The sequence below is a fragment of the Otolemur garnettii genome, unplaced genomic scaffold, assembly GCF_000181295.1.
Source record: "Otolemur garnettii isolate 467f Iridium unplaced genomic scaffold, OtoGar3 scaffold00018, whole genome shotgun sequence".
NCBI classification, from domain to species: Eukaryota; Metazoa; Chordata; class Mammalia; order Primates; family Galagidae; genus Otolemur; species Otolemur garnettii.
In genome coordinates this window covers 23,454,509-23,465,227 of record NW_003852413.1, presented here as the reverse complement: position 1 = coordinate 23,465,227, position 10,719 = coordinate 23,454,509, and the positions used below count along the sequence as shown (strand labels likewise).

The 10,719-nt window shown below is 52.8% G+C and overlaps 1 protein-coding gene across 1 annotated transcript; it reads right to left on the bottom strand.

The window, feature by feature from the left end:
* Positions 1-201: 201 nt before the first annotated feature.
* On the bottom strand, positions 202-10,491 carry CCR7 (C-C motif chemokine receptor 7). Its single transcript, XM_003786390.3, has 3 exons — positions 10,432-10,491; positions 4,343-4,392; positions 202-1,533 (listed from the first exon to the last, which is right to left on the bottom strand). Exons 1-3 carry the CDS (start codon positions 10,439-10,441, stop codon positions 457-459), a joined length of 1,137 nt encoding a protein of 378 aa, XP_003786438.1. The 5' UTR covers positions 10,442-10,491; the 3' UTR covers positions 202-456.
* Between the last annotated feature and the right edge of the window lie 228 nt (positions 10,492-10,719).

Below are 10,719 nucleotides of genomic sequence, written 5' to 3'. Positions count from 1 at the left end.
TCCCACCATCCTTGGTCTCGTTACACAAGGCCCAGTTTTCTGGAAGGCCTGGCCTGAGCCAGCCTGGGATGACTTCTTTCTAGGTCAGAAGACACTTCATTCAGAGGATTCAGCAGCCCCACCCACCTCCTCGCCTTTCCTCCAGCAGGTGTGAATGGTTTCTTGACTTTCACTTTTGATTTTTGGTTTAGGGGACAACAGCCTCAGTTTTGGGGAGTTGCCCTTTCTGGCATTAGCTTATCAGCCATGTCTCTTTTCAGCCTTGGTTGAGGTAGCTAGGCTTGGGGTTAAGCTCTTTTCTGGGGCACAGGTTTTCACTCTGAGGTCAGAGCTGGTTTTACCTCAGCAGCTTTTTTTCTGGGAGTGGGGGGTATGTCCTGAGTCATTGTATCTGCTCCCTGTCCCCACCCCAGGGGGGCCCTGGATAGGTCCCTCTAGTCCAGACAGAAGAGCTGCCTATGGGGAGAAGGTGGTGGTGGTCTCAGCCTCCACACTCATCGAGGTCCGCCGGGCGTGCCGGCAGGAGGACCACTGCCGCAGCTGCTCCTGGCTGAGGCAGCCCAAGTCCTTGAAGAGCTTGAAGAGGTCATTACGGAACTTGACGCCGATGAAGGCGTATAAGAAAGGGTTGACACAGCAGCGGACGCAGGCCAGGCTATAGGTGACATCATAGGCGATGTCAAGTTGCTTGCTGTGCTCACAGCTGCCACTGGTGATGTTGAAGTTGGCCATCGTCTTGGCCAGGATCACGCCATTGTAGGGCAGCTGGAAGACGATGAAGACCACGACCACAGCGATGATCACCTTGATGGCCTTGTTGCGCTCAAAGTTGCGCGCCTGGAGCAGGGTGAGGATGATCACAAGGTAGCAGAAACTCATGGCCAGCAGGGGGACCAGAAAGCCGATCACCATCTGGGCCACATGGACGATGATAAAGGCCTCCACGTGCTCGCTGATGAGAGAGCATCGCAGCGTTTGCTCGCTGTTGGTCTTCTGAATGCCACTGTACAGCAGCTCCGGGGTGGACAGCACCATGGCCAGCATCCAGATCCCTGCACAGGAGAGCTTGCTGATGAGGAGGACGCGGGCACGGTGGCGGTGAGCCGAGACGGCCTGGACGATGGCCACGTAGCGGTCAATGCTGATGCACAGGAGCAGGAGCATGCCGCTGAAGAAGCTGATCTTGTAGATGCCAAAGATGAGCTTGCAGAAGTGGACACCAAAGACCCAGGACTTGGCCGCACTGTAGGCCCAGAAGGGAAGGGTCAGGAGAGAGAGGATGTCTGCCATGGCCAGATTGAGCAGGTAGGTATCAGTCATGGTCTTTAGCCTCTTGAAATAGATGTAGGTCAACACGACCAGCCCATTGCCCAGCAGGCCCACGATGCAAATGACTGAATACATGATGGGGAGGAACCAGGCCTTAAAGTTCCGCACATCCTTCTTGAAGCACAAAGACTCCCACAAGGTGTAGTCCACCGTGGTGTTGTCCCCGATGTAGTCATCTGTGACCTCATCTTGGCATAGGCACACCTGAGGGGGAGGAAACCAGGAAAACAATCCAGCTTAGCCAGGTGGGTCCAAATAAGGGTGGGATTGAGCCTAGAGCGGTGGTGGTTTTAAAGTTTGGGCACATCCTTGGCATCACCTGGGAACTTGCCAGAAATGCAAATTCTCAGGCCCCACCAGATACTTGCTGAACCAGAATGTCAGGGGGTGGGGCCCAGGAATCTGTATTTTCCTAAACTTTCCAGGTGGTTCTTTGAAATCAGTGATTGTCAGATTTTAGTTTCCATAAGGATCTCCTGGTTAGCCTTGTTAAACTGTCTCTCCTGACTCAGCAGGTGGTGGGGCCTGAGATTCTGTGTCTACTAATAAGAAGCAAGGGTCTGACTTTGCCAACTCTGAGATAAGTGACCTTAACATGGAAATAGTCTGGACTCTGAGGCCAGGTGAGCCATAAGCTGGTGAAACCTACTCTCTCTCTTTGAGCCTCAGTTTTCTTGTCTGTGACATGGAGACAAATCCTGTTTCCTGCACGTGGTGGTTGGGAGGCACTCAGCCCAGGCCCTGGCACCACTGCGTGTCTGTGGAACTTTCAGTTTGCCCCCTGGAAAGTCCATGAGAGGACCTGTGTCTTCTTTCTTAAGCCTACTTTAGAACCTGGTACAAAGACTTTTCCAGGGGGCTTACAGAATACCTCAGCTTTTTTTTTTTTTAGTTTTTGGCCAGGGCTGGATTTGAACCCATCACCTCCGGTATATGGAGCCAGTGCCCTACTCTTTTGAGCCACAGGCGCTGCCCCAATACCTCAGCTTCTGATAGAAAATCACCTGTGGGTCAGGGCTGAGGGAGGCCCAGAGTGGGGAGAGAGGACAGCAGACCTTCCTGTTAGGAGGCTACCAAGCCCTGAGATTGGGGTGAACTGCTGAGGTCATGGGTGGTTAGTGACCTGGAGATGCATATTATGGGTCCCTGGTGCCTTCCTGGCACCAGTGACTCAGGCAACTGAGCCCAAGTGTGTGGAACCCCGTGATGGATGCCAGGCCATGGGGAGCAAGCCCTCAGCAGCTGTGTCCCTGAAAGGAAGGCGGCTCGGTCTCCCTCTGTGCTCCCCCCACCCCATTGCCTCTCTCTTCCTCACAGTCTTTTCCGCCAGATCCCAGTCATCAGCGCTCAGCTGCTGGGGCTTTTTTTAGCCATCTGCAGGGCTGGGTGAGGGTTTAGCAGCGTGCTGTGATTTTATCAATGAAGGAAGGGCCCAGCCCCACTTGTCCCCAGGCCTGGAGGCCGGCTGCCTCAGTGCACAGCCTTACATGGGCACCCTCACAGGGCAGGGAGCTGGGCTGGAAGCTTCTTCCAGGAACTGGACTCTTTGTAGCTCCTTGTACCTCCATGATAATGGATTTCCATGAATTGGGGCTGGAGGGACTCCCGGCATCTTGTCTCTGTCTTTCTCACTTTTAAGTTCCAGATGTATCACTGCCTTGCTGGGGGACAGGGCGAGGACAAAAGGATGTCCAGGAGCCCTTTCTCTGGGCATTGCTACCTGAGAAGAAAAGTCAGTGGCTGTCCCTTATCCCTCATCCCTCATCTGGGTGTGGCCACAGCCTGGGAGCCCTGGCAGAGGCTGGTGGCCCTTGGCCCACTCGTGATAAGGCTTTGGCCTTAGTCCAAGGTCTATAGAAATGACAGTGGCTGGGCTTCCTGGAGGGCTGTGCCCTCCACCTCTTTGCAGTGTGCTTCCCCCCTACTCAGTCCTTTCTGCCTGTTTCTGCTCCACAACACTCCCCCCGGCCTTGCAACCCCAGCCCCAGCACATCCTGCCCTGCCAGAGCCCTCTCTCCCCAAGTGAGAGAGAAGGAGCCAGAGCTGTCTTCTTCTCCTCAGTCCTCCAGCCTCTGCTTCCGGAGATGCAGCCCCTCAAAGCCCTGGAGGGAGGGAGGAGTGCTGATGGGGAAGGGGCTAGGCTGTGGCCAGCAGTCAATGCTCCGGGGGGCCTTTGGGATGGGGTTTTGGGAACAGTGCTCAGCTTGGGGCCTGCCTCTGGCCTGAGCTCCTGGAAAGCTGCCCTCTGGCCTCCAGGCCTGGGGACAAGCCGAATTCTGAAGCACTGTCTCTCCAGCTCTGGCCTCAGCTGGGCTCCCTACTCACACTCCAGAAACCTCCACCTCTAACAAATTGGGGAAAGTTGACTCCATGTGCTGCAGTTTCTTCTAGCTCTGCCACTTGGATTGAGACATTGAACTTGTACAATGGCTGGGGGGAGGTCTGTGTTCCTGTTGAGCTCAGGCCTGCTATGGAGTATTTGCTCCATCCACCACTCCCTCTGCATCCCCAGGGCCCCCCAGTTTCTCCCCCCCCCCCACAGGGAGACCAATTGGTCTCTATTTCACAAAAGAAAACAGGCTGAGAAGGGAACCTCTGGCTAGAAGTTGGAGGAAGATAAATTTAGGGTGATAGGCTAGGAATCAGGGCTCTGTTCTCAGCTTCATGCAGGGTGTGTGCACACACATGCAAAACCCGGTAACCTCACAGCCTCCTCTCTCTGAAAGAACTCAGGATCCATGTTTCTGTTTCTTAGGTAGGGAGAAGGTGGTGGTAAGTTATTTCCCCCTTTATTTTAATTGAGATGGAGTTAAGGAAGTCCAGAGAACATGTGTGGCTCTCCAGGGTCACTCAACAGATGGAGAGGGGGCAGCCATTAGCTTAATGAATGGCAGATGGGTTTGTGTCTGGGTTTTCTATCTTCTAGCAAACACCTAGCTCCTCCACTAGAACCTCTGGCTTGGGAGCGGGGTGTGGTGGAGGGAACAGAGCTCGCCTTGGAAGGAAAACTTACCTGGAAAACCACAAGGAGAGCCACTACCAGCACACTTTTCATTGGTTTCCCTGTAAGAGACAAGGCGAGAAAGTTATTGCTTGGCAGAGACAACTCTTTGTTATTAAAGAAAGCAGTGTGTGTGTGGGGGATGCTGTTGGGAACTTTTATCCTGAGCTCCAGGCACTGCGTTTGCTGAAAGAGAACATCAGAACCAGATTGTGCCTTTGAACACCTGGCCCACTGCCCGGCATCCCTGTCCTCACCTCCTTCTCTTCCTCCTCCACTCCCAGGTCCCAGAAAGAAGCAGCAGCAGAATGTGGGGCAGCCCTTCCCACCCCCTGTCCTGGCCCATCTGGGCTTCTTCTAGAGTTGGAGAGTCTCCAGCTCAGATGCCCCCCTTAAGACGGAACTTCAACTGATCCTGACTGGAGGATCTGAGTGCCCCACACCCCAAGATGTTGGGGAAGAGGAAGGTGGTGGTAGGTGTGTGCACACATGGCCTGCACTGCTTTGATGCCAGTAGCCACTGGCCTGGGGAGCATTTCCCCAGCATTTAGCAAGTGGGCAGCCACACATGAAGCCCTGAGTGTCTACTGAAGGAGGCAGGCTGAGGAAATGAGACGATTTCACAACACCCCCTCACTGAACTGACACTCCGTGCTGACAGCTGGTTCACTGCGCCCATACCCTTGGCCTGCCTCTGTGGCAGCGATCTCTTCCCTTTTACCCAGACCACTGCCAGGACCCAGGAGGTGCCCAGGAATTCTGTACTGATGAATAAATGAAGGATAACTCAATAAATGAATAAATGAATGCTTGACCTTCTCCCGAAGAAGGGACCCTCAAGATGACCTGAGGTGACAGGTGGGAGGGCCACTATTCCCTGACAGTGTTCACCCTATAAAGTGTGCACATATATTTTCTCTCCTTTAATTTGTTTTCTAGTCTGAGGCCTTGGGTGAACAGGAGAAGGGCAGCAGGGTCTGCTTTGGGGAGGGATGTGCTCTGGAAATCAGGAGGCTTCCCTTGGCTCTGAGCAGCTGATGGAGACCCCAGGTTAGCCTAAGGCCTGGGCATGATCAGTTCAGCTCTGTGGACTGAGCCTTGGACTAACCTCTGTACTCTAACTCTCAGTTTCCAGCCAGAGCCTGGCCCACGAGAGAGTCAGTCATTGACATGCCACGTGTGAATGCTAAGGCAGGATCTGGAGGCCTCAGTTGGGACAGGAAATGCAGGGAGCGTGCCCCAGACACCTTCTGGAGGCTGGGGAAGATGGGCAAGCCGGGCAGTCTTGTGTCCTTGGCAACAGCACCACCTGCTGGAACCCTAACCATATGGCACCCAGGCTTATGCTCATTGGTGCCCTTAGGGTGTGAGGAAGGCCAGGGATTCTGAGCCCCGGAGCTCCCAGGGGAGGGAAGCAGGACATCAAGCTGAATGAATGAATAAATAAATAAATAGATAGATATTTCTCCCACCTCAAGCAAGTTATACTGCACACTACTGCCAGGTTGGTCTTCCTGAAGCACAGTCCCAATGCCAACCCCCTCCCATGCTTTCCTCCTAAATGCTGAGGGGCTGGACCCAGCTCTAAGGATGAGGCCTGAGCATTTGAAGTCCTGTTGGATCCTGTGCACAGCTGCCCTCTCCTCCCCGCTTCCTTGGTGATTGCCCCTGGGCTGGAGTCCACACATCTACATGTAACCATATTTTCTTCAAGGCTCAGTGCACTGCTGACTCTCCACTGACTCATACTGATGTGAAGTGCTCGAGGTTTCTTTCAACACGTAAATATCTTTTGGTTACTCTAGAGAAAGCCCGCTCTGACTGTCAGTGAGAAATGAAAAACCTCAAAGTTTTGATAAGAAACTGGGGAGCAAGAACTGTGTTTCTATTTCACTCTGATGACTCCTCCTCCCGAACCCTTTCTCATCTTTTTGCTAATGTTGGAGGGAGAGGGAGTTGGGGGTGGGGTGGAGGAGGATGGGGGGGTGCCACGCAGCGGGGGGATATTCTGGCCTCTGTGTGTGTGTGTGTGTGTGTGTGTGTGTGTGAGATGGTGGAAAAGCAGGCATCTTGTAGGCCCAGAACAGACAGTTTTCAGGAAAGGAAAGCAGGGGAATTTAAGGGAACTTTGGTGTGTGGCAGAGGAGCCTGGCCAGTGGCCATGAGTCAGATCATTCCTGTCTGTTACAAAGTCATAAAGCAACTGGTCTTGGCAGCAGCTTGGGTGAGACCAATGAAGTTGGGAATCTCAGGGGTTAAGGAGTGGTTGATCTTGGCATTGGGTGTTTTCTGAGCTCTTGAGTTTTCAGTAATGGTTGTCATGGGAAGAAAATTCCCTAGAATCCCAACTCGAGCCCCCAACATGAGAAACTTCCCACCTGGAAGGAGAGGATTGCTAGCTGCCTGCTTCCAAACTGTAAACCATTTTCACATTGTTCCAAGGCGGAGGCTGGCTGGGAAATCATGGCTGCCTACCAGCCAGCTCCAAGAGCCCCTCCACCCCGAATTTTTTCTCTCTGAACTTCCTCACCTGCTAATACAACTTTTCTCTTTTTTTGAGAGAAGCAGGGAAGCCTTAAGAGACTTGGACAGGAGGTAAGAGGCCTAGGGGATCCCTCTTTTAGACAATAGGCGGGAATGGGTGAGAGTTGGCTGGGTCTTGTAGTCACTGTAAAATCAGCTGTAGTGTCCAGTAATAGAAATGTCTATTGAGCTCTCACTGTGTGTCAAACTGCATCTGTGATCTCATTTCATCCTCATGAAAGCCTGTGAAACAGGTATTACCATTATCCCCACTTACTGAAGGACAGCACATAGCTTTCCCGGGGTCACATGACTGACTAGGAGTGGAGCTGGGCTTTGAAACCCTTCCGACTCTGGAAACCACACTCTTAACCACACTTTTGTGCTGCCTCCTAGTTTTTATGCATCTTTCTGTCATAACATCTTGACAGCTATGCTTGGTGTAGTCATTCTATATTACAGAAAATAGAGGCCCAGAGAGGTTAAGGCAAATGCCTGGGGTCACACAGCTGCTAAGAGATGGACCTGAGATTTGACTGGGACAGCAAGGCTTGGGCTGTCACTAGTGCATGGTTATGTTTCTGAGCCTGCTGTGTGCAGGGTCTTCTGTGAGCATGGAGGGGACACTCTCTCTCACATGCCATTGGCCACCTAGTTCTATTGCTTCTGTCTCCTGACACTTCTCTAGCTGGACCTACTTCTGCCCTGATGTAAGGTTTTGCTGCCAGAGGGTTCCTTCAGCAACACAAATCTCTTCCTTTAATTCACCTAATTGAAAAGTATCTTTACTGATTCCCCATTACTTTCAGGGTAGCCCAAACTCCTTAGTGATGCCACACCAAATTTTAAGGGTTGGCCCTCCCGTACCTGTGCCCACCCTCCCTCCCTTCCTCCTTGGTATGCCAGCTTCTTGTCACCTCCCTCAGCTTGCTTCTTTCTGGTCTCTATTACTTTAGTCAAAGCTGACCCTCAGTAAGCCTGCAGGATGAGTCCCCAGACACCCTGCTTGGTTGGGGCTATGGTGTTTTTAAAATATTGAACTTGGATGACCTTAGCTGTGACCAACACACACTCTCTAGCTCCCTCTACTCTCCTCCAATTCCTACATCTTATTTATGCTCCTTCCCTCTTTTAGATTGTCAGCCTCTGGTGGGAGTAGAGTGTGTCATCCCTGCTACATCCTAGGCCCCTTGCTCTTGCTCCTCCTCGTTGGGCTTGACAACTCCTATACACCCTTCAGAACCCACTATAAATACTCCTCCGGCCCATGTTCACTATTCCCTTCTCGTCTTGCCCTTCCCCTTTCCAACACCGAATCTCACTCTGTGACAGCAGCTTAGGGACACATGTGTCTCTCTCCCCACCAGACTGGTCATCCTGAATTCCTCAAGGCCATGATAGTTGACTGGAAGAAACTATCCCAAGCCCAGAGGAGAGATTTTTCCAACAGCTGGTTCAGGCTGCAGCATTCCTCCACCCCCCACCCCCAATCCTAGCTAAGTTTCCAGAAAGCCAGAAGAATTTGCCCCTGAATCCCTTCAGCATCCACCTCTGCCACCATTCGAGGCTGAGCTGTGAGACACAAGTCTCTCACAGGCTCGTTTTTCTTTGCTTTGCTTTTGAGAGTTCTGACTGAGGTCTTCGTCCTCACTGTTTGAAGGTGGGGAGGGTGCCTCCCGGCTGCTCATTCAAATCGTGAAAAAGACCAGCTCAGGCCTGCTGCGGAATTTTCACTTTGTGTAACAGAAACCTTGCCTCCTCACTCCCCTTCTGCTCCTCACTGGGCAGATGAAGCGCAGAAAAACCCTACTAACCCCTGCTAACGGCCCAGAGCCCGTTTTGAGCAAAGCTTCTCAGCGGCTTCCCCTTCTACCAGTATTTCGGGTTTGACCGTTGGCACTCTCAGGTTGAGTGAAGAACTAAGAACATCCCTTCCTCCTGGTCCAGAGATTGCCCTCCTTCCTGCATTAAAGCCTAGAAGTCTAGCACCCCTAAACGCAGGCCAGTGGGGAGACACTCAGTGGTGTGCTAGAGCTGCTTCTGCACATCTTCCCAGCTCAGTCATGAGGACAGCTTGAAATCAGGAAGGGCAGGAGAATTTACACAATGGAAATTGGCAAGTGCTACACATGCAAAGCCTTTCCTTCACCCTGGGGAGCTGCTTTTCAAACATGCAGCAGCACAGCCACTGGGCCATGCTTGGTTTCCTTCACAGAGGTCAATACGAAAGGCTGGGGGCAGGGTCTCCTGTGTTTGACATTTGTACTCTGAGACTGTGGTCAGTAGGAGTGGATGTCTGGGAGGTGGGATTAAAGAGCAGAATGGGTGGGAAGAGAGAAAGTTGGAAGAGGTTTTCAAAAACTAAATCTTGAGTTCCTGATACCATTCATTCATTCATTCATTCCACAGACATTTTCTGCCCACATCCCTAAAGCATCCTGGGAGGCAGAAATGAAAGAATCAGACTCTGCTTTTCAGGAGTCACAGTCAGTGGGTAGAGTGACTGCTTGATCCTTCCACAGCTGTTTGCTGGGTCCAGACTCAGGGCAGGTGGGGAAGGAAGACATGAAGTCAGGGAGGCTGTGGTGTGGCGGGGAGGGGTGTGAGGACAGCGCCAAGGGAACCTTCACTTTTTAAAGCCAACCCCTTGCGGCTTTGAGGCTGCCGTGGTGCTCTGCTTGCTGGTGAGATGAACCATCTATGAACTGGCCTTCTGAGCCTCAGCTGGGTCTGACTCTGCAGCTGAGATTTGTAAATGGGGCAGGATAAACCACTCAGAACACTCTCAGCGCTTCCCTGGCACCAAACTGAGGTTAGCCAAGAGGAAGGACTTTTCAAAGAGCAGAGCGGTCTGCCTAAGTAGAGGGAGTGAGGCTGGCTCACGGGCAGGGGCTGTGCTGACTCCTCCTCCAGGCTGAATGCCCCTTCCATCCCACTTCGTGCTGCCTGCCCACATCTTAAGTTGCAGGAGGAAACAGCAAAGCCAGAGCAAAGCTGGTACAAAGGCGGCAGGACAAGCAGCAGAGAAGAAAGCGCCACAGCTCGTGTTTGCCTTGCCTTGTGCCCTTCACACAGCGCTGGCACCTCATAGCCCCAGCAGGACAAGATTCAGATCCCTGCTAAGCAGGGAGAAAACTGCGAATCAGGGGATTCTGAGTCCTCTGAGGAGATTTCCCCCTGTTGAAACTGGTCACCAGAAGTCCCAGAGGTCCTCACCCATGGCCACCAAGCTGAGAACAGCTTCTGGCTTGTTCATCATGCCCAGTCCAGCTTCTGGCACGCGAGGGAGTCTGTGGGCAACTTTCTTATTCCCTGCTGTGTCAGAAACACATGACTTCAGCCTCCTTGTCCTTCCTGGCACCAAAGGCTGTCCCCTCTTTTGGGTCTGAAAGGACAGGTGCACCCCTCCTAGGACAACAGGGTGACATTCTCTGGAAGCAGCCACCAATTCCCACCAAATCAGATCTGCTTTCTCCTGGAGGCCTCCCTGTGCTTTCCACCCCAATTCTCTACTCCCATTCCACAGGGTCAATCTGGGCACCCAAGACCCCGGTTCTCCCACGAGATGGCTCACTCACCCAGGTCCATGACGCTCTGGGCAGTGAACCCACACAGGAAGGCTGTGCTGAGCCTCGCGCTACCCCCGTCTGGGGAGGAAGTGGTGGTACAAGCCCCTTTTAACCTCCCCGCCCCTCCCACTCTGCTCCTCCCTCCAGCCCTCCGTGCCTCACCAAGGGCCTCTCTGTGCCTTTTGGAAGAAAGCGGTAGGAGAAAAGTGACAGAGTGACAGCCCTCAGTCGCTGGTCACAGGATCCTGAATCATCAGGTCATTTACATCCAAAAATCCCCCTGTGCCACCTGGCAGA